Here is a 27,452-nt window from a genome sequence, read left to right as displayed (position 1 = left end):
CAGGAGAATTTCCAGGGGCCTGGGAACCTGGGTCTGAAAACAGACAGCAGAGAAAACAGCTAATGGAAGGCTTTTACTTTGTTATCTTGCTCAGAACTTTCAGTGGCTTCCTGCTGCCCACAGGACACAGCTCGGACTCCAGCCTGGCATGCAGGCTCCCCCAGTGTGATTCCGACTTCTCCCCGTACTCTTCACCTCCCACCTTTAGGAGGACAGAACACATCCCCGTGGACCAAGCTTCCTGGTCTCTGGGCCTGGGAGCACATCAGCTCCTCTGCACAGGCTTGCCTTGTCTCTGCTGCCTGGACAATCTGCCTGGTCCCCTCGGGTTCTGCTCAAAATATCCTCTCCGCTGGGGGTGCCTGGGTGGCTCAGTGAGTTGGGCATCTGACTTCGGCTCAGGTTATGATCTCACAGCTCGTGAGTTCGAGCCCCGCGTCGGGCTCTGTGCTGACAGCTCAGAGTCTGGAGCCTGCTTTGGATTCTGTGTCTCCCTCTCTCTCTGCCCCTCCCCTGCTTGCACGCTCTCTGTCTCTCTGTCTCTCTGTCTCTCTGTCTCTCTCTCAAAAATAAATAAACATTAAAAAATATATTAAAAACATCATCTCCTCTAAAAGTCTTTGCTCGGGGTATCTAGCAGCAATGAGTTCCCAGCACTCGGTACCCTTCCTGGTGATCAGCACCTGTCTCCTTGCATGACAACGTCTCATCACCCGGGCAGTGACCCCCATGGGGTGGCCTCTGGATGTCACCTGGCTCGCTGACTCATGCGTGCTGGCCACCCAGTTAGGGTGAATGAGAGGATTCTTTCTTTTTCTGGCCTCACAGCCAACTGGAAGGCGAGAGCAGAGCACATGGGGGTGGGGACAGCATGGGACAATGGGAAGAGCATGGACTGGGGGCCTGGGTCAGCCCATCTTTGATTCTTGCTGTGTCACTAGTGGGACCTCGGATGGGCCACTTCACCCCTACATCTCCGTTTCTTTATCTGTAGGATGGGCGAAATAGCCCATCTCCCTGAGCAGTTGCAAGGATTAGAAATTAGGTCAAATGCCTTGCGTATGGCAGGTGCTCCATGATCACGGCTATCATTAATGGTAATATATTAAATTCAGAAAGGATGCCTGGTGTCCGTCACTGGTGAATGGACAAATACGATGTGGCATATGTGGGGCACCTGGGTGGCTCAGTCAGTTAAGCATCTGCCTTTGGCTCAGGTCATGAGTTCACGGTTCAAGAGTTTAAGCCCCGTGTCGGGCTCTGTGCTGACCGCTCAGAGCCTGGACCCTGCTTTGGATTCTGTGTCTCCCTCTCTCTCTGCCCCTCCCCTGCTCTCTCTCTCTCTCTCTCTCTCAAAAATAAATAAACATTAAAAAATTTTTTTTAATGTGGTATATGCATACAATGGAATATTGCTTGTCAATAAAAGAGAATGAAGCCAATGCATGCTGCAACCTTAAAAACATTGTGGCAATGAAAACGTCAGTCACAGGAGACTGAATAGAGCATGACTCCATTCATATGTGACATGTCCAAGAATAGGCAAATTTATACAGGCAGGAAGTGGACTGGTGATTGCCTAGGGCTGGGGCAAGAGGTAGTGACTGCTAATGGCTGAAGGCTTTCTTTCTAGGGAGATGACAGCTTTCTAAAATTGATAGCGGTGATGATTATACACCTCAGAATATACGAAATGCCACTGAATTGTACACTTTATTTTTTTAATTGTTTTTAAGTTTACTTATTTTTGACAGAGACAGAGTGCGAGCATGAGCTGGGAAGGGACAGAGAGAGAGGGAGACACAGAATCCGAAGCAGGCTCCAGGCTCCAAGCTATCAGCACAGAGCCCGACGCTGGGCTCGAACTCATGAACCGTGAGACCGTGACCTGGGCCGAAGTCGGACGCTCAGCTGACTGAGCCACCCGGGTGCCCCTGAATTATACACTTTAAATGGGCGAATTACATGGTATGTGCATTATATCTCAATAGAGCTGTTATTTAAAAAAAAAAAAAAAAAAGTATCTGGATGGCCAGGAAGTGGAGAGAACACTTCTTTCCGGAGAGAGTAGAGATGATTTCTGGGGACGATGAGTAAGCTAAGAGAAGCAGCCCATGGGCGCAGACTCCTATTTCTGTCACGAGGGCCCTCTTCCTGCAACTTCCTCCTCACACGGACCCAACGGCTCTTTCAAACAAAGTGAGCAACTCAGGGGTTTCACAAGTTTTGATTTTGCTCAGCGACAGGCTCCCAGTGCAACCTGTCTGGCCTCCAGCCTCGGGGGAGAGGGGCGGGGGCAGATCTGTCCTCACCACCCTTAGGTCAGGTTGCGTGTGCCTGGGGCAGAGAACTCCCGCTGTGTAAGGAACGGCCCATGGCCTCAGGAAGAGTGTGACCATGTCAGTCCCTTCCATCGGCCCCATCTGACAAATGAAGAACCAGGTACGTCAGGCTCCGCGTGGCGAGTCATGTCCCAGCTCATTCAGACGGGCACGCGGCACGTTGTGGCGTGGGTATTTCAATCCAGACCTGACTCCTAAGGTCACGTGCATTTTAGACGTTGCCTTTTCTTTGCATTCGCTCTTACGTAGGAAACGTACGGTGGTTGTGAAACCGGTCAGAGTACAAAGGGTGTGAGAAAGGGGTATCCTTGTTAATTGCACCCCTCGGAAATGGCCACGGTTAACCTGCCGGCATGTTTTCTCCCCAGCATGTGACTGTGTATGTGCGATCACTAAAATAAGCTCTTCTTTGCCATCAAAATTGTCAAAAATGTCAGCCCCACCTTAGTTACCCCCCCCACCCTGTTCTGGGGTGTCCCCTCGGGGACATCTTGGTATGTTGTACCCCACTCTCTTTCTGTCCCCCTCTGCAGCCTGAGCAAGGGCGTCCCAGATGATGGTGAACCACGATAGCAGCCTAGGTCAGCAGATGGAGAAGTAGGTGATAATAGAACCAAAAGAGCCACCTTGGGACTTTCTAAGGAGTGAGATTGCGTCCATTAATCATTGTCCCTTGACCCGGTGCCAACTCTTCCCCAGCTAAAGGCGTTGGCCGCCGGGGGACCCTCTCTTCTGAGTTCGAAGCTTGGAGCGGTGAGCCCAGCGGTTATTCCCGGAGCGCCTTTTCCTGCCAGCCCCCAAGGGAGAGATGATTCCCAAATGCACTGGGCGTGACACCGGGGGACAGACAGAGTCCTTCCTCAAACACCTGTGGGAGGACACTTGTATCTGGGTTTCGAGGCACAGGCTTCAGGCCTCGTTGGGCGATGAGGAGTTCCATAGGGGAGGGACACGTCTGGTTGCTCCTGGACACGCTGCTGCCTGAGTCGCACTGGCCACCAGGAGTCACTGCAGGGCTGGCTGCGCAGGGTGATTAAACCCAGGATGGAAGCTTTTAGTGACACCAGCCCATCTCCCTGGCTTAGATATTTTCCCTAACTCCAAACATGTGCTCCTGGGCCCCTCAGCGATCTGTTTCCTGGGTCCAGGGGCCCTCCCGGGTCCCAGGTGGACTCATGTAGGAGGCATATGGGAAAGGCTCTGGGCCTTCCAGGCACTGGCCAGCCCTGTGACCTTGAAGAGGCCCTAAATCACGGGTACCCTCAGTTCCTCACCTGTGGCGGAGATGATAAGTACTGGGGGGCTTGTGGGGGGAACTGGGGGGGGCACAAGGAATAAACAGCAAAGGCAGCTTGAGCTCCGCTGTTTGGACTGTCCACAACCAGCTTCCAGCTTCTCCCCACACAAGCTCTGGGACTTAGACTCATGAAGCCTTTGTTTCTTCATCTGAAAAATGGGATAACAGTAGGAATACATCCTGGGGTTGTAAGGATTATGTGAGTTCATGAATGCAACCCTCCCCTGGCATGCAGCAGGTTGCCATGCTGGCTGCAGGGGTGATGGCTTCGGGGGTCATCAGTAACACCTGTGGTTGCTGGTGGGGGTGGGGAGCGGGGAGGGCAGAATGAGTGTCCACAATTTATTCCCGGTGGGGTCTGCATGTCACTGCCTTGGTTTGGGATGAAAACACCCTGCAAGCGTCTGCCCCGGCTTGTTTCTGCCTAACAAAGCAACACAGATTCCCTTGTATTGTGTAGAATGGGAAAACTTCAAAGACAAAACAGTGACTTTCTAATCACCTTAAATCTTAAGCCAAAGTCAATGAAAAATATCAGTCTTCATGTTCACCTTTTGTGCTCCTCTTTGTTTCTCCAGCAGTCCGTGAGGGGGACCGGGGAGCCCAAGAATGTGAACCACCAGGGGCGGTGCTCGGGGCCAGGGGGGAGCCCGGACAGACAGCTCCTTCCCACCTGCTCTCAGGTTGGGCTCCCCTGAATCAGCCACAGCCTCACGGTGCCTGTGTCCTCACCGGAAACAGGGGTCTGGTGCCTACCCCAGAGAGCAGTGAGGACCAGTGAGGCTGCAGATTAAAAGTCCTTGGCCTCAGCACACAGTAGGTCTTTCTCAACAGCAGCTATTAATTTGTTTTAATGTTTATATATTTTGGGGAGAGCGCAAGCAGGGCAGAGTCAGAAAGAGGGGGGACAGGAGATCCAAAACAGGTTCTGCAGAGAGCCCGATGTGGGGGCTCGAACTCACGACCCATGAGACCATGACCTGAGCCGAAGTCGGACGCTCAACCGACTGAGCCACCCAGGCAGCAGCTACTAATTTTTAGTATAAATGCAAAGTCATGTTAAAAGCCAAGTACACTATTTAAAAGTGAAACGGTTTAGTTTTCTTTGGAACAAGTCCCACCCAGCCATCGTTATCTTCATAGTTAACGGTAGCTCCGTCAGCTCTCAGTCCAGCTCTGCCTTCCTTCCTCTCCAGCCTGTGACCTGGGACAGGGCTTCAGAGGACCAGGCGCCCGGCTGCACAGAGCCTGTCACAGCCGCAGTGTAACATACGGTCACAAAAAAATTAATGTGTGTCTTCCACTGGCTGAGAGCTCCATGTGGGCAGTAACTGTATCTTGTACGACTCACGATATCTCCAGGGCTTTGCGCCCTGCCTGGCATAGGACAGAGGCTCAAGAAACACTGGATATATATGAGAGAGCGAGCGAGAGAGACAGGCAGATGGAGAGAGAGACAAAGAGAGACAGATATGGAGAGACAGAGAGAGACAGACAGGGAAAGTCAGACAGAGACATACACACAAGACAGAGATAGAAAGGCACACACGCACATACGCACACACTCACACACAGGGAGAGCAAGAAGAAAGGAAGGAGGGGAGGGAGGAAGGATGGAAAGGGCAGTTTCAATCTTCCACCACTCTGAGATTCTGTCCCCGCTCGCAGGGACTTGCTTGCAGAAGCCGCAGGGTGACTTGAGCCAGAAGGCCTTGGAGAAGGGTGGGGTGTTTCTGGGGCTGTCATGTCGGGGGAGGGAAGGAGAGTTGATGGACAGGAGCTGGCTGCTGAGGAGGTGTGTGTGTGGCCGGCCTGGGGCTGGGACCAGCAAACCTGAAAGTCCACAAGACACATCAGTGACCACGGCCAGCCTGCCTTTGCCATTCAGTGTCCACCTGCCGGGTGGCGCTCTGGACACAAACCTCCCTCCCTTGCTGTGTCTGGGAAGGCACCCGCCTCCCACCCCCAGCATCTCCCACCGACTGAACTTCCCATCGTGATCTCTGTCTCGCTTCTGAGCCCCCAGGTGGGGACAGCGCAGCGACTGCTCAGGGCTCCAGGTGCTCCGGACTTGGCCCCTCCTGGTGGGCTGTGACTTTGTCCCACGCAGTGATGAGTACGTGAAAGATGCTGGGGCACCTCTCCTCGCGGAAGGCGGAAGAGTCAGTTCTTTTTCAAGTGCCATCGGTTGCTGCTACGTGAAATTCGGACCGTCACGTCACCTTTCCGAGACGCGCTCTCTCTATTCCTAAGATGGGGCTTGGTGTTTGTCGGGGACCTAGCAGGGGCCGGGCACTTCCTGGATTCTTCCATAACCACCTTCCTGTTAGGCGTCCCCAAACCCCGTGAGGGTGGCATCTCTAACTCAGGGATGAGCAAACGGAGACTGGGGGATAAGGAACCTGCTGAGGTGGGCCAGGGTCTCTTCAGTTCCAGGGAGCACATTTCCTGCTTCTCGTTGCGTCACCTGCCCCGTGCACGAATTTACAGGGTTGCTGTGCATGCCTTGCATATTGGGAAACAAGTGGGGAGCGCTTTGTGTTAGCAGTTGACCTCCATGGGAGGCTGAGGTATGGAGGGCAGAGTGCAGGCTCTGGATTCAAGTCCCAGTTTTGACGCTTACCCGACAAGTACCCATTCTGAGCCTCAGGCTTTTGGTCTGTAATTTATGGACGACAGTGGTGCCTGCCTCACCGGGTTGTTTGGAACATTACGTGACAGGGAGCATGTAGCACATGTGGGTAGCCCATGGCAAGGAGATGGGGTGGGGCTGGGATAGAGAGAGATGAGCCCCGATTAGGCTCCTTTCTACTGCTCCCTTGGAGAATCAGGGCAGGCTTCCTGGAGGAGGCAATCCTTGGTTGAAAGGTAGACAAAGAGGAGGGGTAGCACAGTGGTTAGGGAGGAAAAAGGCGTTCTTGGATGCACAAGCATGAGGCTAGAGAGATCGTGTGTGACCGGGAAACAGCAGGGTTTTAGACAGCTTATTTTGGCGGCCTCTGGACAATGTATCAGAGGCGGGGAGAGGTGGTAAGGCTGGGGGCAGGGAAAGAAATTTGGGAGCCATTGAAATGATCCAAGTGGAAGATGGCCAGCAGTTGATTGGGAGAGCAGCAAAGGAGTGGCTCCGGGGGTTGACGAGATGCTCAAGAAAGAGATGGCCCCAGGGTCCTGGCGTAGGGGTTAGGGTGCAAGGGGATGCTTCCTCCTGAGAAAGTGGCCACGAGGAGAGGAGCAGGTGTGTGTGTAAGGGTGAATTCAGCCTGGCATGTGTTGAATTCTCAATGCTTGTGGGACATTCAAGTCGGGAACTTATTAGGTGGCCGTATATGTGAGTCTGCAGTGGCAGCCAGACCTGATGAGCAGGGCTGGGGCTGGAGTGCTCGGCACGTATTTGGTAGCTTGAGACAGGGATGTAGATGAGATAATCCATGGTAAGTGTGCAGTGTTAGGAAAGAAGGCACCAGAAAGCCAGGTGATTGCCAATGTTTAACTTTCTGGAGGAGGAAAAGGAGCCCACCAGCAAGGATGATTACAAAGGTTGCTAAGACAGTTTTTAAGAAGGAGGACGTGAGGGGGTGTCATGCAATGCAGAGGTCAAGTCTGCTAAGAACTGAAGAAGGGCTGAGGTTTGCAACGTTGGCAGTTGGGTGGGGAGTTTGGCAAGAGTAGTTTCTGTGGAGCAGTGGGCGGGCAGAAGCCAGATCACTGTGGTGTGAGGAGTAAGAGGGGGGTGAGGAACCAGCCCCCCCCCCCCATCTACACTGCTTGTGGGAGGACCTGGGCTTCAGGGCAGAGCAGAGAAGCCCCTGGTGATTTGACTTAACCTCTAGGAAACACCAAATTGTTCATATCCTGACTCAAATTCCAGCAGCATCACGCCATGGCTTGGTCTCTGGAAGCGCCTCCCACTTCTTCCCTGCCTCTCCTCTCCTCTCCTCTCCTCTCCTCAATCCTTGAAAGCCCATTTAAAGCAAAACCTCCTTGTTTTACTAAGTTCATTCTCTTTGTCTTGCTGTTTTAGCTATATCAAGCCAGAGACTATGAGTATTTTAGGCGAATGAATGAATGAGTGAATGAATGAACGAATGAATGTTGCAGAACACAGAGCCTGGCTCAGGATTGTGTCTGTGGTAGGTAGAGCTCAGAACATTGATGGATTTATACCTTGATCTAAACTCAGCTGGACTTTCTCCAGGTGCAGAGTTCAAGTTGATTAATTAACTCATCATATAATTGGAAAACTCCTTCTATGATCTGGGTAGAGTTCTAGTAAATGAGAAAGGCAAAGTCCTTGTTCTTACTTCCTACTGGGGGAGACAGACCATAAACAAGAAACCAATAAATAAGTAAGATGTATGATTTTGGTAAATGCTCAAATGGAAATAAATGGAACAATGTGAAACAAAGTAACTTGATATCAGAATGGGAAGGGAGAAGTTTTCCCTATTTTTAATTTTTAAATGTTTATTTATTTATTTTGAGAGAGAGTGCAAGCAGGAGAGGGGCAGAGAGAGAAGGATACACAGAATCCAAAGCAGGCTCCAGGCTTCGAGCTGTCGGCCCAGAGCCTGATGTGGGGCTCGAACCCATAAACTATGAGATCATGACCTGACCTGAAGTCAGATGCTCAACTGACTGAGCCACCCAGGCATCCCAGGAGGAGATTTCTTTAGAAAGAGCTCTTGAGAAGGCTTCTCTGGGGAGGTGACCTTTGAGCCAAGATCTGATTGAAGGAGCCAGCATGAAGGCTTCAGCTTGGCCAACGGAGCTAAAACCAGTATGACAAGGGTCACTCATACCAATGAGGTTGGACAAGCAGACAAGAGCCAGACTACCAGTGGTAGGCAGTGGGAATGAGTTTGGATTGGTTGTGAGTGCAGAAGGAAGACACTGAACGAGGAGCATGGGGACGGCAGGTTCTGATGTACATCATCAAACATGGTGGCCTGGGCTGGAGAGGTGGCAGCAGACATGGACAGAAATAGATGGACCAGGGAGATTGTGAAGGCGGCATGTGGGCAGGGGAGGCACAGACTGTGGAGGCTTAATGTTGTTCACTCTGCTGTGAGTCCACAGTGTCCGGGAGGGGAGGTGCCTGGAGGGGACCAAGGGTAATCTCACAGTGAGAGCAGAAAGAACAATGGATCTGGGAATGGGGACTTCTGAGTCCCGTCTGGGGTGCTTTCCATGGCTGAGACGTGGAGACTGGACTGGGTCATCTCCAAGGTCACTTTCAGCTCTTGCATTCTTGGTCAAGGTCAGTCACTAGGGCATCCAAACAGGGAAGTGTCACAGCAGCTGCTGTTGAGGCCGATTTCACAGAGCAATGGCCTGGGGCCCCATCTCCTGGTTGCTCAGCCCTGGGATGATGTTAGCCCTTTCACCACCTTTTATCTGCCCCACAGGAGTGTTGGCCAAGCCCAGTTATCAGGCAGTTGGTCAGTCCCAGAGGTCTAGTTTCTGGGGCGGGGGGGACATCACTCCTCTGAGGGCAGAGCTTGAGACCAGAAGGGACTTCCCCAGCCTGCTATGGTCTGAGGGGTGGGGTGGGGGGGACCTCTGGCTCCTCTCTTTCTCTGTCCATAGTTCCTGATTGCTGACCCGGGATTCTTCTCCAGGAGGTCCTCAAGACCATTCCTTTCGGATACTCCCCTGTGCCAATCCCCTACGATAAACTTCGTCCTGGGAAGGAATGGGCCTCGGAGCTCTGTAACATCTTATTAGTCTTCTGTGCTGTGTGACAAATTGACACAAATTTAGCAACATTTGTAGCTTGTGATGCAGGGAGGGAATGTGCTGGTCTGAAGGCCCTAAGTGGGCCCTATGTGGGTACAGGTCAACCTAAAGTATGTCATTGGCACCAGATGTAGACATCAGTCTCTTGAGAGTTTGATTAATGTGGGTCAGTCCCCAAGACCTTGATCACTTCTAGGCCTATTAACACGAGAAGCTGTCATTTATTGAGCAGTAACTAAATGCCAGTTCCTGTGCTAAATGCTGCATCAGTCAGGGCTCTTAGCGCCAGGCAGATGAACCTCTCCCTGGCGGATCTGAGTAGGAAAACGAATTTATTAAAAGGAAACGAGGTAGCTCGTAAAATTGCAGGAAGGACTAGAGAACCAGGGAGCCAAAACCAGGCCACAGAAGGGGCGCGCGTGTGTGTGGGGGGGCCCAGTTGCTGCTGCTGCTGTGATTCAGACCCTGTGGCCAGCAGTGTGGGGCCTGGGCCCTGGATCCCTTCTCTAGTGCTGTGGACACTTCTGCCCCAGGAACTGGATGTCACCATTGCACTGCCAGGGAGAGGACTTCGTGGCCCCCACTTCTTGGTCCCTAGCTCCAGATTCAAAGTCTTGCCTGGATGTTCCCATTTGAGAGAGCCTAGTCACATGCCTTAGCTGCAAGAGAGGCTGAGAATCTATTTGGCACTCTCTTGTCAAGAATGAGAGGCCTGACCTCTCCCAAGGTCCACGGGAAGTGGAATTCTGAAAACCCGAAGGCAGCCAGGGGGCTGGGCAGCTCACACACGTCATCTCATTTGTTCCTTTTGATCACCCAGGGAGGTCTGTATAATTATCCCCACTTTTTAAACAATGATAATGAAGTACAGAGAGGTTAAGGAACGTGGTCCAGGGTCACACAGCTGTGAGGTGACCCTGGATGGAATTTCTAGGGTCTTTAAGCTGTGGATTTCAGACCCTGGATTGTGTGGCCTAAAGGAGAGCCTTCCCTTGGGGGTTGGGGTCCCTGAGCAGCAACAGACCTTCAAGAAATGGCTCTATCATGTCACTGTCTGGCTGTGACAGTTTCGTGGAACATGCAAAGTGGCCCTGCAGGGGGGCTGGGGGTGGAGACGAGCTGCATTCTGCTTCTTGTGCAGGCTGGTTTGGAGTCATTTCTTTGATTCCTGCGTTCTGTCTCCTTAAATCAGTGGATGCCAGGGAAGGCTGTCTCCATTCCTTGACTCAGGATGGGATGTACTCTTCCTTGTTTTCTCCACCCCTTTCCAATGTGTGTGCTGTTTTATTTTAAAGTTTATTTACTTATTTTGAGAGTGGGGGTGGGGGGGAGAGAGAGGGAGACAGAGACTCCCAAGCGGGCTCTGCGCTGTCAGTGCAGACTCCGATGTGGGGCTCGAACTCACCAACCGTGAGATCATGACCTGAGCCGAAATCAAGAGTCAGATGCTCAACCAACTCACCCACCCAGGCGCCCCTCCAATGTGTACACTCTTAACTTTAGTTTTGCAAGAAAAGACACTGTCTGTCCTGTGCTTATGCCAAGGTCACGTCACCACCATACGTTTGCTCATGCCTGGAACGCCCTGTTCCTTTTCCTTCTGTTCACCACCTATCCATCCACAGGACAGTCAGCTCCTTGTTTTCATGGAGAATTTCGTTTTACACACCGTAAAGCGATACACAACTTTGTAAAAGTGTTCTTGCTTATAGGTGCTTTTATTTCCAAAGGATAGTCTCCAAAGAGTGAAATTGATCAAGCGCTATGTGCACCTTTAACCTTAATAGATATTGACAGATTTGTTTCCAAAATATGTGTGGCGGTTTACATTCCCACTAGAGAAGCAGAGAGCTGTGTATTTTGGAAAGACTCCCTGGGAGATTCTAAAGTGCAGCCCGGGAGAGGAACCACTGGTTCAGGGCAGTCCCAGAATGGCCCCTAGGTTCCTGAAAGGGGTGTCAGGAGACAAATCTGGAAGCAATGACTGGGCTCCCCAGGGAAGTGAGGAAACTTTTTTTTAATGTTTACTTTTGAGAGAGAGAGAGAGAGAGAGCAAGCAGGGGAGGGACAGAGAAAGGGGGACAGAGGATCCGAAGCAGGCTCTGTGCTGACAGCAGAGAGCCCGACGTGGAGCTCAAACTCACCAACTGAAGTCAGATACTCAACCCACTGAGCCACCTATGCACCCTGAGAAAATGGTTTTTATCAGCCCTCCCATGTCCCTGAGGTTGGGGCAGATCCTCCTTTCTCTGGGGCACTTCCTCCAAGACCCCACTGTAAAGCGTTGTTGCGGGATGGAGCGAAGGACAACCTGAGCTTTGTGAATTCCTCAGGACCCAGGAAGACTTCTGGGCAGGTAAGCGCTTTCCCTGTCATGGTGGAGTGGATTTCAGGTAAATGTTCAATCTCTGGGGAGGTGTCTGACCCAGGCTGGGAGGTTCTGAGGGCTGGCTGGGACCGTGGGTGTCTTTCAGGGGTCAGTAGGGGCGAGACTTCTCATTCCTGCCTTTCATGCTCCTGAGGCATGTGAAGGCTCTCCTTGGCTGGGGGAGGCAGAGCCTGGAGGACCTGGGTGTGTGTGTGGTTTCCAGAGCTTTGAGGAGAGACCCCACTACCTAAGTGCTGTGCATTCCTGGGAAGGCCAGCAATCATTGATTCTCAGTTCTCTCTCATTCCACAGACTCTGAGGGGCCCATTAAGTATAAACCAATACTGGTAATGTTCCCTTTTTCACTTGCAGCCCCACAGGAGAGCCAGCCTCGGCTGCCTGTCATGGTTTTCACTTCTATTCAGAAAAGGCCCCAGCTTCTTGGAGCCTCAGGGACTTACTGTCATGCCTTCTCTTTCTCCATCCCACTCCCAAGGTGTGTGTGTGTGTGTGTGTGTGTGTGTGAGAGAGAGAGAGAGAGAGCACGAGCAGGGGAGGGGCAGAGAGAGAAGGAGAGAGAGGACCCCAAGCAGGCTCTGTGCTGTCAGCACAGAGCCCAACGTGGGGCTGTAACTCACCAACCGTGAGACCATGACCTGAGCTGAAATCAAGAGTCAGATGCTTAACCGACTGAGCCACCCAGGTGCCCCTGCATTATCTCTTTTAAACATCAGAGCATCCCCACAAGGTACATAGTATTGCGTACCCATATCACAAACAAGAAAATAAAGCTGGTAGTGGCACCAGTACCCAAGCTGGTGATGGCACCAGTACCCAAACCCACAACTGCCTGAATCTAAGTCCTCACTTTTAACACTACGACCTCTTATAGGAGGTTGGGTTCTCCTTGTGTTGATTTGGTTCCAGGTACCTTTCTTTCCAGGACTGAACCCTCTCGGATGCCTGGGGCGTGGTGGGCGCTGTCCATGGTGCTGGGAAGGAGCAGGCGTAGATGTGAAGAAGGGGGCCCTTGGCCTTTCTCCCTGCCAGGGACTGTAATGTCTAACTCTGAGAGCTTTATGGAGGTGAGACCCTGCCTAGGCTTGGGGAGATACCAGAAAATGAGGCCGTGGAGGCCCCTATGGGGCAGCTGACACTGCTGGAGGAAGAGGAGGGGTGGTCTGGAGGTGAAGATGCCCCTGAGGAGGAGGGTGCTGTAGAGTTGGCCTCTGCCCTGGATGAGGTGGACAAGGGCTTTCAGTGCCCTAAGGAAGAGGACACAGTGAAACTGGAGGGCATTCCTGGATGCAAGACCTGCCCCCGCCTCTGGCCGGTAAGGAAGACCAGGAAATTGAACCAAGCTCGGGTGAGTGGCCTGGAGCTGAGACTGAGACCTGGAGTGGGGGATGGGGATAGATGTCTGCAGCCTCTGCATCGTTCATTATTTTCCTCATTGAAGACCCTGGGGGTGTCAGCAGGGGCTGGGGCCTGCTGAGGTGCCAGGGTGAGAGGTGAGGGTCATGTGGAAACAGAAACTGCAGTTTGATCTCCAATCTTCAGATGGCTGTGGAGGCGAGCATGGAGGTGAGGAAGATGAATTTTGGAGATTTAGAGACCCAAGACTAAGGTGACATGAATTCCTTGGCGGGGTGGGGGGCACTCCACTCTTCCTCTTTTATCCTGTGCTACAGTCAGTTTGCCAGAGGTGCTGCCAGGACAACCTCGCCTCTGTCCTCAGCTTCAGCTTCAATGATGAGATCCAGTGCTCAGTCAGCGGGCTCAACCAGCGCCAGGTCTGGATCGGAGGCAAGGTCGTAGACAGGGTAAGCGGGGTCCCAGCTCTAAGTGGGGTGTACTCCTGACCCCAGCCAGTGCCTCACAATGCTGCAGATCTGTCTGTGCTTCCCCTCCAATCCTCTAAAGAACTGGGGACAGATAGACGACTTGGGTGGGACACCGAGGAGGCTGCCTAGGTCCTGGGAAAGGCCAAGAATTCAGAGCAAGGAGGTTTGGGGCCACGGTCTGCATGTAGGATGTGGGCGAGACTGTGAGCCTGGTTCCTCCTCTCTGTGATGGGCTTGCAACTCCTGCTTACCTCTCGCTGGGGCCAGAGGATGAGCGTATCACTGCGATGCATAGAATGTGATGATGGTGATCACTGCAGATCAGCATTTCAGTTGACCAGGACAGTGTCCTTCATGGTCCAGCGATCAAGGGCAAGCCCCCCCGCCCACATCTTCTCCTCCTGCCTCCTCTAGGATTGCTGCAAACGCTTTCACAGGGTTGACGGGCAGTTGCTGGAACTTTACATACCGGGCTGTGGGCCTGTGGTGGCGGATGTGTGTTCATGTGTACCTGAGGTGCCGGGGGAGTGGGGATGACAGATGGGAGGGCCTAGGGGAGTAGGAGGGCCTCCCGGAGGAGATGCTGGGCAGGGCCTTCTGGGTCTTGAGACTCCGTGGCCATGGAGACGTGGAGCAGAGGGGAGGAAAGGCCTGTCTGGGGCTGAGTCAGGGGGCACTAGAGGCTGAAGGTCTTTCTGTTCTGCCTTCACAGGAGGCCACTGGTGTCGATCTCATTGCTGCGGGTGCCTCTCCTTCATCTGTTCCTACTGAGCTGGACCCAGCCAGGAGTCCAAAGCACCGCCCCCATAGCTGCCTCCCCTCCCTGCCTGCTGCCTCTGCTTCCAGATCCCAACAATAAAATTGCTTTCCTGAAACTGACTTTTCCCCTCTGATCTTTGATCCTCTGTGCTTAGCCCCACCTAAGGAACTTTCTGCCCTACAATGACGGCCCCTCCCCACTCCACTGTCTCTCATAAAAGAAGCCAGAAGTGATCACTTTCAGGGAGGCTGGAGTATGGGCTGGGGACTGTGGACTCTCCCTGGAGACAGAAGAATGGGTCCAGTAGCTCTTTTCACACAACACCCAATTCCTAGCCCCAGCAGAGCAGATGCTGTCAGAACCCCCCTGTGTCTTCAACCATTCCAGGTGGACTCTCCATGTCCTGTGCCTGCATCCGCATGCCCAAGAGTGTGGTTGCCTTAATGTGCCGGGAAATTAACATGTCCCTGGGAACAGTCTGTAACTCATAGGAGTGGGAGTATGAGTGTCCTAATCTCTTGCCCTTCAAGTGGACTGATTCTAAGGCATGTACTGGGCACTGTCTCCCAGGGTTTTCCAATGGGATTAACTTCCCGTTATCCACTGAGGCAGCTGGCTTTGTAGCACACATGTTATTGACTGCCGTCTCTTGTCCATCTGAATTCTCTTTTCCCTACAAATGTCCTTGCACCTCCCAGATAAGCTACGTGCACTCAAATCCTGTCTCAGGGCCTGTTTCTGGGGAAACCCAATATAGGACAACATGCTATATGTCCAACTCTATATAAGGCCTGGGAATACAAGACCTAGCCTCCTCCCATTCTGGAACATATGGTTGTTTACAACAGAAGCACAATCTCTACTAATTGTTGCTGCCTATTACACACCCACAATGTACCCCTTACTGTGGCAAGCACCTTACAAAGATGACCTTGTATGGGAAGTAATTATTACCCCATTTTATAAAACCAGGCTCAGAGAAGTTATGGCCCTATTCAAAGACTTGCCCAAGACAGACCATCTAAATGTGGCCAATGTTGCGATTCGGCTGTCTGCTCCACAGCATGTTCTTTCTACCCTTAGGATCCTGTGGCCGCTTCCAGGACATGGTCATGTAGGGATGGGGCACAGTGGAGAGGCAGGGCACACTCCCTTACTCTTGGGTTCATCTTGGGGCCATAGGACTCCAGCCCAGGTAGACAGGAGGGAATCTCAATCAGAGGTGGGGAAGGAATCCTTGCTCTGTCAGGGAAGTGAACAGAAAGTAAGGAGTCAATGCCCTGAAGCCCCTTTCTTCCTGGACTCCTCAAACACATACAATTACAGATGGCTCCAGAGTCTTAGAGGTGAATCAAGAGCTTTAGTTTTTTGAGTGTGGCCCAGATTGGAGAAGCCACTTGCTCAAGTTCGCACAGTTGGTTGAGAAAGATGGAAATCAAACTGAGGTCCATTGTAGCTGCCGTTCTATGACAGTCTGCTGAATTCAAAGATGGTGGAACTCTGGAACGCTATTCCGGGTTCAGCCTTGGGCTGGGTGCTGGGGAGGATGCCAATGAAGAAGAACTTTCACTCTTTGCCCTCACAGACTGTATTCTGCCGTGGGAAGACACGGCTTCCCTTTATTCCAATATGAATAATAAAGAGTAACACTATTTCCCATTTATTAAGCATTTACTAGGTCCAGGTTCAATGCTAAGTGATAAGTGGACTTTGTCTTATTCTTCGTAAGTCTGCTGGAACCGTGTGTTGTGGCAGAAGTGGGCCTTCCAGCCTACGGAGATCCCCTGTGGGGGATTAATGTCAAGAGGAAGCCATGAAGGAGGCATTTGGGTAGCGGGTAACATTCTGTTCTTGATCTGGGCATGGTTCTGAGGGTGCATTCACTGTAAAAATCCCCTGAGCTGCCCACCATACAGCATACTTTATAGGATGCATGCTATATATCCACAAGGAACATTTTTTAAAAAGCAAAATTAATGAAATAAGAGGGCTTACATCCCCAAATATGGGTTTGTGTGTCATTTCTCATCTCCAACAGGATGTTGACTAAGTTCTGTAAAGCCAACTTGCTTACAACAGAATCCCTGGAGTTCCTTACACCATGCAAAGCACAGGGCAGGAGCTCAATCAACACTCAGTGCTTATTTGTTGATTAGGGTCACATTTCTAGTCCTGGTTTCCTGACAAGAGCCACCTCCCAACCCCACGTGCCAGGCAATGTTCTGGGAGCTTTATTAGAGGTGGTCTTATTAGATGTAGCATCCTGTCATGAGCCTCCACTCATGAGGATGAGAAGACCAAGCCACAGAGGAGCTGACATTAACTCATGATTCTAAGACACGTCACACTACACTGCCCCTCAAGATAGAGAGACCCACCCTCTGTGCAGTGTGGGGCTGGGCTGAATCTTGAGACAGAGTTTCAAATCCCTATGAATATAAATGCAAACAGCAAGCCAGAACATTGGAGTCTCATGGATGATGAAAATGGTGGCCACACTGTCTGGGGCTAACACAGTTGGGCATATCAAAGAAAGCGAGGATGTGGGAGTCAAACAGATGAGGGCCACTTCTTAATAGTTGTGTGAATTTGGGCGAGTAATTTAACCTCTCTGAGCTCGTGCAGTAGATACGTAGACTAGAGAAGGCAATACCTAATTTGCAGGATGATTGTAAAATTAATCAAGTAGGACCATAGATATAAAATCCTTAATGAAACGTAGTCTTTGGTCCGTGGTGGACCTTCAAAAATATTATTTCCAGTTTTAAATCAGACAAGCTTCACTGTGGTCAGTGAGGAAGGAGGTCATTGAAGTCAATGGAATGTCTTTGCCCAGGGTTTGTGTGCAAAGAAAATAGTGTCAACAGGGAGAGGGGTAAGTCATAGAGAAGGGAGGTCAGTGAGAGGAGGCAGAAGGAAGGCAGCTTTGGGGTGGCTAAGAGGCTGGAAGGCCTGGGTTTAGGCCTGTCTCTGACTTGCTGTGTCTTAAGCTCTCTGAGATGCCGTTTCCTCATCTATGAAATGGATGTTCAAATTAAATGACACACATAAAGCTTATCATGGTGCTGGCTCATGGAACTAGCTGACTTTAGTGGTCATCCCAAACACAAATGAAATGATATCCCTGGCCTGGGCCCCGGATGAGTAAGAAAAATGGAGAGAGGGTCTAGCCCTCCTACTAGGGAGGCCTCAAGCTCAAAATCCGGAGACCAGGTTTTTGGGGGCCTGGAATTGGTCCATCCCCCAGCCTCCAAGACAGGAAGAGAAGCTGAGAGTCAAGTCCGTTGGGCCGGGGAGATAATGGCCAAGACCGTTACTCTGCAATTGGGTGCAGAAATGAGCTTTCAGATACTTCTCCATTTGTAGGTACCCTGAGGGAGTGGGGGAGAAGGACCCAGGCCTCTTCACCTTCTGGGTTACCTGTCCCTAGTGCTTTGAGTACTGGAAGGCTGGAATGGAATCCAAGAAACAAATATGCATGGCCCAGCTAGGATGTCACAGAGTTGAGACACCCACCTTGACAAGTCTTCTAGCTCTTGGCAGTGATATCCAGTCAGGGCTCAGCACTTGTTGGCCTTTCCCTGTGTTGCACTGAATTTGGCTGGAGCTTGATTGATTAAAAATTTGACATCTTGTTCTTCATGGATTTTTTGGCATTTATTTTGATGTTCACAAAAGATTATATTAAAATATTGTTTCTCTTGGCCACTGAATTCTTTAGTGCCCTCTTAAATTCCACATCTGAGGCAAGTGCCTTGTTCACTTCCCCTAGTTGAGACCCTAGTGGTGATAGAGAGCTGGTGGGAGATGGGGAGTGGGGATGGGGAGGAGGGTGGCCCAGGGCGTCTGAATGACTCTGCATGAAACTTTCCATTCCAACTGCTGCCCCCTTGCTGGAAGATGAGCCTTGAGATTGGACAACATGGCATGTTCTAGATCAATGAACCTCAACTGGGGCAAGTTAGTTCCCCAGAGGACATCTGGGAATATGGGGAGACATTTTTGATCATCATGACTGGGGAAGGTGCTACTGACATCTAGTAGGTAGAAGCCAGGGATGCTGTTAAACTTACTATGATGCACAGGACAGCCCCCCACAACAAAGATTTGGCTCTATATAGTGATAGAGCAAAGGTTGAGAACCTTGATCTAGATCCACAGCATAAAAGAATGAGCATAAATTTTTCACACATTAAAGATGGAAAGAGAGAGAGAAAGGGGGGGGGGAAGAAAGAAAGAGAAGGAGAGACACAGACAGAAAGCGACAAAGACAGAGACACAGAGATGGAGAGACAGAGAGACAGAGAAGGGTTTTGAGCCAAAAAGACTTGCAAATCCCAGTTCTCCTGTTACGTGTGCAACCCTGACAAGTTGCTTTCTCTCTCTGAATCTCATTTTTCACATCTGTGAAGTAAGGATAACCATATATAAGGTGAAGGTGAGGATTCATGGATGTGATGCATTTAAAGGACCTGGTCCAGATAAGTGATCAGGAGGGCGGAGGCTCCCTTGGCCAACCACCTCTTCCCCACATGCTCTCCCAGATTCCTGGGATTCCCTACCTCATTAACTGGGATATTCACCAGAGGAAGGCTGCTCCTGGGATTAAGGGGTATTGTTCAGACTGGGGCACTTTAGGGGTGGTAATAATGCCTGGACAGTAGTCAGCTGGGGTCTTTTGGAACACACTGGGGCATCTGGGTGCCCACATATGGAGCAGGCCTTGGGAGATAGGTCTCTGGAGTCCCAGCAGGCATCAGGGCTCAACGGTGAGAGGACTGAGCAAGACTTAGTCTTATCAGCTCCACTGCTCCCCACCCCAGCCTGAAGCAATCATCCTGGCCTCTTCCCACTTCCCCAGATGCCCAGTATAAGAGCTGCCTCTGGGTCCCAGCAGCTAGGAGCACTGAGAGTGGAAGCCTCAGACTCCTGGAGGTGAGTACTTGACCCAATATGGCATGCACCTCGGAAGCTTGTCCTCAGGCCACCATCCTCTCCCCTCATTCCCCAGCATGAATGACAGTGGCCCTGACTCTGAGCAGGCTTATTCCTGCAGGGGCAAGTGTCTGAGCTAAGGGCCATTCCAGGGAAGCGGTGATGGCACTTTCAGAAAGAGGGACTTTTGTACTTGAGCTGACACCCCATGTCCTTTTCCTAATTCTCCAGCTCAGGGTCTGTTCCCCAGGGGTTGGGGGAAGGGAAGGAATGCTCTAGTTTGTCCCTTAATCAGCCAGTTAACAAGAATTTTGTCTCTTCTAAGTGCCAAGAGCTGTGCAGACACACAGGACACCCACAAGGAAGGAGGCTGGAGTTGTGTCCCCATCCCAAACCTGAGTGGATATGAAAGGCCCACTGCTCCTGCTCCTTCTCCTTCTGGGGACAGTTGCTGCTTTCCATCTGGGTAAGCATCTCCTTCCTGTCTTACCAATCTTTCTCTTTTCTCCTATTTCCTGCATTTTTTTTTTTTTTTTTTTTTTTTTTGCCTCATGGGGCCAGGGCCACAGTCACCCCTCTCCAGTTGACCCAGCCCATCTCTGATTAGCCATCTCCTCAACTTAAAATCCACCCACCTGTGAAGATGAAGGGCTTTTCACAGGTGCCTCCACCCACCCCCACAATACACATCTCGGTACCAGCCAGAAGTTAGCATCTCATCCATTTGTGCTTATGACCCAAATGTTCTCTCCTCACCCAACACCAAGGAGATCCAGGATTAGCTCCAGATGGCTCTAGGAAGGTTCAAGTAGGGCCTTTGGCATTGTCCATGGTCCTGGAAGAAAGGAGACCCAGAACTGACAGCAGGTTACCTCTCCTTCCCAGAGAATTCTGCCTGCAGTCCGGACAGCCATGAGATACAAGTGGATCTGAGTCAGAATCTGGAAGGTTCAGGGGAGCAGGGAGAAGACCTGGCTCTGACTGATGAGATGATTCAGTCAGAGGGAGAGGAGGCCAAGGCTTCCAGCTGTCAGGTCACATCTGAGGACGGGGAGGCCATGGATTCGGACCTAGCTGCCCTAGACAAGGACTTTCAGTGCCCCAAGGAAGAAGACGTAATTCGAATTCCGAGCAGTCCTGGGTGCAAAACCTGCAACTTCCTGTTGGTGCGGCAGGCCCAGAAATTTAAACGTGCTCAGGTAAGTGGCAGGGAAGCTACTGTGGAGGACTGGGGTGGGGGTGGGGGGAGAAGAGACTCGATTCAACCTTCTGTTCCCTTTTAGATTAGTGGTTCTCAAAACCTAGTGTGCATCAGAATCCCCTAGAGGTCTTGTTAAAGCACACTTCTGGGTGAGCAAGTCTAGGGCGGGGCTTGAGAGTTTGCATTTATAACAAATTCCCAGGTAATGATGGTATTGTTTGTCTGGGGGGCGGCACTTTGAAAACCACTGATCTGGAAGGAAGGCTTTGGTATCAGAGACGCCTGCGTTCGAGCCTGGCTCTGACTCTCATGGGCCGTGTTACTGGGCGAGCCACTCCACCTTTCAGAGCTTCAGAACCTTCATTTGTAAAATGGAGATAGACAGTACCAACCCATTGGGGTTGTGGTGGGGATTAAATGAGATAATATGTGGGGAGTATTGGGAATAGTCTCGGGGTCACTAAAACTCTCCACAAACGGTAGCTATGACTATTCTGAATATTCGTAGTCATTGCAAAAAGTTCCTGACAACACAAAAGGGAGCCAAACATGGGATTGAGAGGGGCAGACAGGTCTCTGATTTCTGACCTGAAAAGGGATGAGAGGCTCTGTCCTGGAGACCCAGAGACTTGAGAAAAGCCAGCGAATTCTCTACCCTCCGTTTTCTTCTTTCTGCAGCGTATCTGCAGGAGGTGCTACCGAGGCAACCTCATCTCCATACACAGCTACAACTTAGATTATCGCATCCTCTGCTCAGCCAGAGGACTCAACGAAAATGAGGTCTGGATTGGAGCCATCAGCCGGGGCTGGGTAAGTGGGGCACCAACTTCGGGGGACAGGAACTTCTTTCTGATCGCCTCAAAGGAGCCTCTGCTGGCGTCTAGCCTCACCTCAGCAGCTGAGATGACCTTGAGGCAGCAGGCAGTGGAGTGAGAACCAACGATGGTGGGCATCTGGTCTCAGCTCCTTGCTCAGTGACTGCGTGCCTGTAGCCTGAAACGTGCCCCCAGTGGACATATATACACCAAAGAACTTGGCAGTTGTTGTAAATCGGGGTTCCTCCCTCCCTCTGTGTTCTCACCTTCCCCCAGAGCTGGCTGTTGAACATTTACCAGCGCATCACTGGAGTCAGGAGACAGGCTCCATGCTCGGCTTAGTCACTTACTAGCTGAATGACTTCCTCGGGGCCTCAGTTTCTTTATCTCTAGAATGGGGTCCTTCTTCTCTCAAGGCAGGTCTGGGGTCATGGATAAATGAGTACCATGATGCTCGCTGCTCAGGTGTGGTCCGTGGACCAAGAGGGTCAGCAAACCAGGTAGCTTGTTAAAAATGCCCAATCTTGGGCCCTACCCCAGACTTCCTGGATCAGAATTGGCATTTTAACAAGATTCCCGGGAGATTCGTATGCACAGTAAGGCTTGACAAGCCTGCTCTGTGCGACAGTTGGGAGTCCTGGTTGCTCTTGCATTGTCATGGCCTGCAAACCCTCAAGGATGGGTCTCTAGGGTATCTGGCTCCCCGCTGGGTGGGCAGTGAGAGGAGAAAGGAATACTCAGCATTTTCTGGACCCCTGGGTCTGTCTCTCTGGACATCTGTACTCTTACCCAGTCTATCACTTTAGTTCATGTGCCGGAGGTTTCGATGGACCGATGGGAGCTGCTGGAATTTTCAATACTGGGCCTCAGGGCAGCCTTTCCAAGGGCACGGCAACTGTGTGACCCTGTGCACCACAGGTGAGGGGGACTGGGGCCACGGGAAGGGGAAGGGGAAGGGGAAGGGGAAGGGGTGGGGGTGGAGAGGTAGACTCTTACATACTGTCCCTTTGAGTTACCCCAACACACCTCCCCAAACTCACACCTTCCCCCCGTTGGGGGGACATGTCCTCTGTGAGAAGGGCCGGAATGTAGGGATTCCTCAGAGCAAACCCAGGTGATGGGGAGCCCTGTCTGGGAGCTAGCTGGAGGCTTTCCACCCTCACTGACAGAGCTAGGCTCAGGGCCCGGGGACTGCTTTCCTTGCTCTGATAGGCGGAGTGACTAATGTGACAGATGAGAGTAGCAGATGTGAATGTAAGATATGGACGAGGGACCAAAGAGAGATGTGGGAACGAGGGCTGGCTGACAGATAATTCGCCAGCTCGGAACAGCACGGATGCCAGATGTGAGGGAGCTGGCACCACGGCTGAGACCGCATGTGCTGGAGTAAGACGGTAGCCATCCGCCTCCAGCTCTGAGACCCAGGCAGGTTATGACCCCCACTAAGCCTCAGCTTCCCGATCTGTGAAATGGGGGTGAGGGTAGCACCCACCTGCTGGCGTCACCGTGAAGATGAAACGGAATAAAGCAGTTAGCAGCACTCTCCCCGCCCCGGGGGAGAAGAATCACGTTAGCTGGTGGGGACGCGTGGGAACCACAGCGGCCAGATCATAACCCCGGCGGGAACCTGGATCCGGACCCGTATGTGGTGCCTGAGGAGGGGAGGACGGCCACGAGCGGCTGACGTCACTGTGCTCTCCGTTGCTAGGTGGTCACTGGCGGCGCACTTCATGCCAAAGGCGTCTGCCCTTTGTCTGCTCCTACTGAGCCGGTGGCTGCGGAGCCCCTGCCTCGGATCCCCCGCCCTTCGCACCGCCCCCCCCCCCCCCCCCGCTGGCCCCCGCGCCCCAGCTCTGTCCCCCAGCCTCTTCTGGCCATAAACCCAGACTTCCCACAGCATCTCCTGACTCCGTCTCTTTATTGCCCACGCTGGAGGGCCCCGGGTGGGCGCGGGGTGGCCAGGAGGAAGGGCGGCAGGGCGCCGGTGGGGGTGGGTGGCGGTGGCCGGTGGCCGAGCCCTGACTGGGCGGTGGGCTTTCCACCACCCTTCTCGGCCGGGGCCGGATTCCCCCCACCCCCTTCCCCGCTCCCCCAGGCGCTGGGGGTTGGCCTCATTGGTGCGGTGGGAGACGGGCCCTCCTGCTTTGTTTGGATCCGGGATGGGGAGCCGGGTGGGGTGGGAGGGGGGTGGCTTTCCAAGGTGGAGGCGATGTCGCCCATTGAAGAATTGAGGTGTACGTGGGGTGTGGTGAGAGTCCACCGGGAGAGTCTCCCACGTGAGAGGGAGGAAGTCTCACCTAGGCCCCCTGCTCCTCTAGACCGGGTCTTCCTGGCCTCAGATACTGGCCCATACTTTGTATTCTCCCAGCCACCAGTGTGTGAGTTCACAGTCCCCAACTTCTGAGATGTGTTCTCCTCTCTATTCCCAGGTGTGTCCCCTCCCCCACTGCAATTCCCTCTCCCTCCTCCCCATTCCCAGCTTACCTCTGGAGAGGGAACACATTCTTAGGAGGGAGCTGCTTCCACCAGGAGGGCCTTGGGGGCAAAAGTTAGAGCATCTGGTGGCCATGCGGCTCCCATCCTGATTGCACAGCCCGGGGGCCCAGCTTCTTTCCCTCACCTCACTTCCTCAGCCCCTGGGGACACCTAGCCAGAACATGTTGCATTTTCAGGCATGATGCTGGGCTCCGGGAAGGATCTGGCCTTGAGAAGCAGGAAGCTCGACCTGGGACTGGGCATTAAGAGGGCACAGAGCCCAGGGTTGTTGGAGGGGTGTGGTGGAGAGAGACAGAGAGAGAGAGAGAGAGAGAGAGGAGAGAATGGAGACAGAGAGAGAGAGATTGAGGGAGATAGATAGAGGATCCACTTATATGCTTCTTGGGGTATAGCTCTACATGGTGTGCAGGGAGAATGTACAAGTATTTTTGTAAGTGCCCAGCTACACGTGTGTATATGTATCTTGGTGTGTACATGAGTCAGTCTTTGTATATCTGTCTTTATCTGTGTATACGTGAATCTGTATTTGTAAATATATGCATAAATCTGTATGAGTCGGTGTATATTTGTGTGTGGAGTGTGGGTATATTTTCAACGTCTCTGTATATTTATGGATATGCCTGGATGTCTGTGTATCTCTGTATAGCTTTGCACCCTTACATGCCCGATTCTGTGCATGCATGTGTATGTGGGTACTTGTACATCTTCGACCCATATGTTTGTGAGTGTGTATGTATGTGCATGTCTGCCATACCCGTGTACAAGTCTACGTTTGTGTGTGTCCGTGTGTATCTGTTTAGGCACGTGATGGGATGCAGAGCTTCAGGAACCAAAAGCACAGTATTCTCAGATGTGCTTTGGTTCTGAAGGTGCTGCAGTTAATGGCATAGGACAGGAATGGAGGACCACAGGAGAAGTGGAAAAGCGGAAGGTGGGTCCCCTGAATATCAGCAGGTCCCTGGCAACCGGATAATGAGCCTGGGCATTGCGATGAACGTCACCGATGCTGGACCCAGGGACTACCTGTAGGTACCCGTCTGCCTTAGATGGACATCAGGTAGGAAGCTCCTAATCACAGCATTGTTGGTCTTCCCAAGGGCAGAGAAAGGGGGCTGCCTGGGGGCCAGATCCCCAGCCAAATCCCTGCCTTGCATACTTCAACAAGCTAATTCTTGATGCTCAGCTTCTAAAAGAACTGTGGAATCTGGCTGTGGGTGGTGGGAAGGATGGTCAGCAAGGGAAGCTTTGCATAGGGAGCTCTGGGTCCGCTATTTTGGCTGAATGGCAAGCTCCCTCTTATCAGCCTCCACTTCTCTCCTTGATGGGGAATGAGCTGTAGCCAATGCCAATTGCCCAACATGTTGCCAGGCAATACGAGAGATAGAGAGAGGGAGGGGAATGGAGAGGAGCTCAGATCTTTGCAGACTGAAGCTTGCTTGAGGCACGATAGGGTAGATAAGCTACCCCTCAAAGGTCCAACACTGTCAGTTAGTGGGCCTTAACTTCAACAATTATATATTCATATCTTTGGATGTTTAAGGCCTTTCCATCTTGAAAAGTCCTTGATTGAAAAAGCAAATACTCTCGGGAGAAGAAACTCCCGAGAGTGTTATCTATTAATCCGTCTGGGAGGTTGATGGGTGGCTTGCGGAAAACAAGGTTTTGTGAGAAGGAACACAGAAGGGAAGGAGGTGAGTAACTGTCAGCGGCCATGGGCTGGGAGGGTTGTGGAGAAGAGAGGCCATTAAAAGTGGGGATAATGAGGCAGAGGGTGGTGTCTTCACTGTTTCCTCTTCCTGAGGACCCAGGAAGGCTGTTCCCCAGTATTCCTTGCGGTGAAGTTGGGGTCTTAGTCATGCTAGTGAGTCTGGCCAAGGCAGTGTGGTTGGAAGTGACATAAGCCTCTTCCGGGCCTGGCCTTTCGGTGGTCCATGAGCCTCCAGGTCCCCCTTCCCTGCCGCTCTTGACCTGGGCGCCCATGTGTCTGGGCACACCCACCAGGTGGAGGGAGAGGGCTGTCTGACCCACTCGGTTATATTAAATCATGAGGTTTTGAGGTTTTCTGGTTCCTGCGGCTTAGACGCCTAGTTTAGCCTGACACATAGAAGGCGCCAACAGATTTCCTGGGTTTTCTCAGCTGTGGCATGGAAGTCAACCTTGCAGACCCTGGAGTCCTAACGCTCGGGCTTCGAGGCCTGGCTCTGCCAGTCTAGTCCCTCCTCCTTACTAGCCTCAGCCCCCCTTCTGTACAATGAGGGTTGCAGCAGAGGACATGTGTCGCGCCCTGGGCCCGTTGGGCAGTTAGCTTCTACGCGGAGTCGTTCAAGATGCAAGGGACCCGCTAGGAGGGAGCGTGGGCTCCAGTTCAAACTTCCACGGATCCCAGATTTCTTTCTCCATCCGGCAGGATTAGTAACCAGCCACAGCGACCCCTCCAGGGTGGATGGATCTCGCCACGATGCGGCAGAGCCCAGCCGGCAGCGTTATCACTACAGACAGCAGCCTTCGGCCTGGCACACCGAAGCCGTGACTTAGCGCAGCGTGGCTTGCCCGTCCGGCTCACCCTCGCGAGTTCACACGCTTACGGGTGGGCCCAGGGGCGGCTGCCGCACTGAGGAAAGGGAGGACAAGGTTGCTTCAGGCTGCTCTGCAGGGAGCCCCCCGTGAGCCCTGCTGGGGATGCCTGTGGGTCTCCCGGCTCCAGAACCGCTGCCTCCACCGCCGTCTCTGCTGGTCAGATCTCTGGACGCGGCCCAACGCCGGAAGGCACCCCCGGGGAGGTGTTACCCCACCAGCTTGAGGATGAGGTGTGTGGGGGGGGTGATGGGCCTGATGCCTTCTCCCCTGGTGGGGGAGGGGGGAATCACTGGATTCAGGCCTTTGTGAGTGCCCACTGCTCCCACACTGGTCCCTCCCGAGTGACCCCCAAAGCTGCCCCCTCCCCGTCTCCCTGCGCCTTCTGTAGAGGGGCGAGCCCTCCATCCCTAGGCAAGGTCACTGCAGCTGAGACCACAGAGTCATGTCTCCGCTCCAGTTTTTCCAGACGTGGTTTTACTGGGAGGTAATGAAACTGATACTTTGGGGCCTCCCTCTTGCAGGAGCCCCTTCTGTTACCTAATTTAGTATTATTTTAAAAAGATACCCCAAATTGTATATCCTTCAGGCTTCCTTAAGACCTAAATCTGCTCCGGAACTCTGCCCTGGGGAGATGCCCGGGCATCTCACGGGAGGTGAGCCCAGAGGGGGGGAGGGGGTGTTAGGCTGATGGAGGTGTGGGGGGACCAGATGCTTCTCCAGCGACCTCTCTGGCTCCTTGTTCTTGCTTCCTTTCCTCAGCGCCCGGACAGCTGGGTTCTCCCTTGGTCACTGACTGTGTGACACAAGTCTTTTCCCCTCTCTGGCCTCAGTTGGCTCATCTGTACACGGGAGAGTGGGATGAGAGGGTTTCTAGCAGTAGAAGACTGACCACTGATTAGGGCCATGTGGGGGGTGGCCTGGCTGGCCAGCAGCTCACGGGGCACTGGGCCTCACTGGAGCCTGTTCACTGGTGTTGCAAAGAAGCACCACCCAGCTAGAAAAGGGCCCTGGGGTCTGGGAATCACACCCCAGCCTAAGGGGGTGGGGGGCTAGTTCCACTCCTGGAGTGAGGGGGCCC

General features: G+C 52.5%; 1 protein-coding gene and 2 long non-coding RNA genes across 3 annotated transcripts; 2 read left to right on the top strand and 1 right to left on the bottom strand.

Annotated features, from left to right (window-relative positions):
* Positions 1 to 14,027: 14,027 nt before the first annotated feature.
* LOC122231407 lies at positions 14,028 to 14,469 on the top strand. Its single transcript, XR_006208639.1, has 2 exons — positions 14,028 to 14,106; positions 14,303 to 14,469. It is a non-coding gene; the product is annotated as an uncharacterized LOC122231407 (long non-coding RNA).
* A 1,221-nt stretch (positions 14,470 to 15,690) lies between these two features.
* Positions 15,691 to 22,992, bottom strand: LOC122231406. The gene is made up of 4 exons (XR_006208638.1): positions 22,794 to 22,992; positions 22,091 to 22,229; positions 20,042 to 20,120; positions 15,691 to 15,887 (listed from the first exon to the last, which is right to left on the bottom strand). It is a non-coding gene; the product is annotated as an uncharacterized LOC122231406 (long non-coding RNA).
* On the top strand, positions 19,691 to 23,068 carry LOC102970555 (proteoglycan 3). Its single transcript, XM_007092656.1, has 5 exons — positions 19,691 to 19,751; positions 20,171 to 20,484; positions 21,165 to 21,296; positions 22,108 to 22,219; positions 23,010 to 23,068. Exons 1-5 carry the CDS (start codon positions 19,691 to 19,693, stop codon positions 23,066 to 23,068), a joined length of 678 nt encoding a protein of 225 aa, XP_007092718.1.
* The last annotated feature ends 4,384 nt before the right edge of the window (positions 23,069 to 27,452 follow it).

This window comes from Panthera tigris, chromosome D1, assembly GCF_018350195.1.
Source record: "Panthera tigris isolate Pti1 chromosome D1, P.tigris_Pti1_mat1.1, whole genome shotgun sequence".
In the NCBI taxonomy this organism is placed as follows: Eukaryota; Metazoa; Chordata; class Mammalia; order Carnivora; family Felidae; genus Panthera; species Panthera tigris.
The sequence above is the reverse complement of the archived record's forward strand: the minus strand, read 5'-3'. Positions and strand labels throughout refer to the sequence as shown.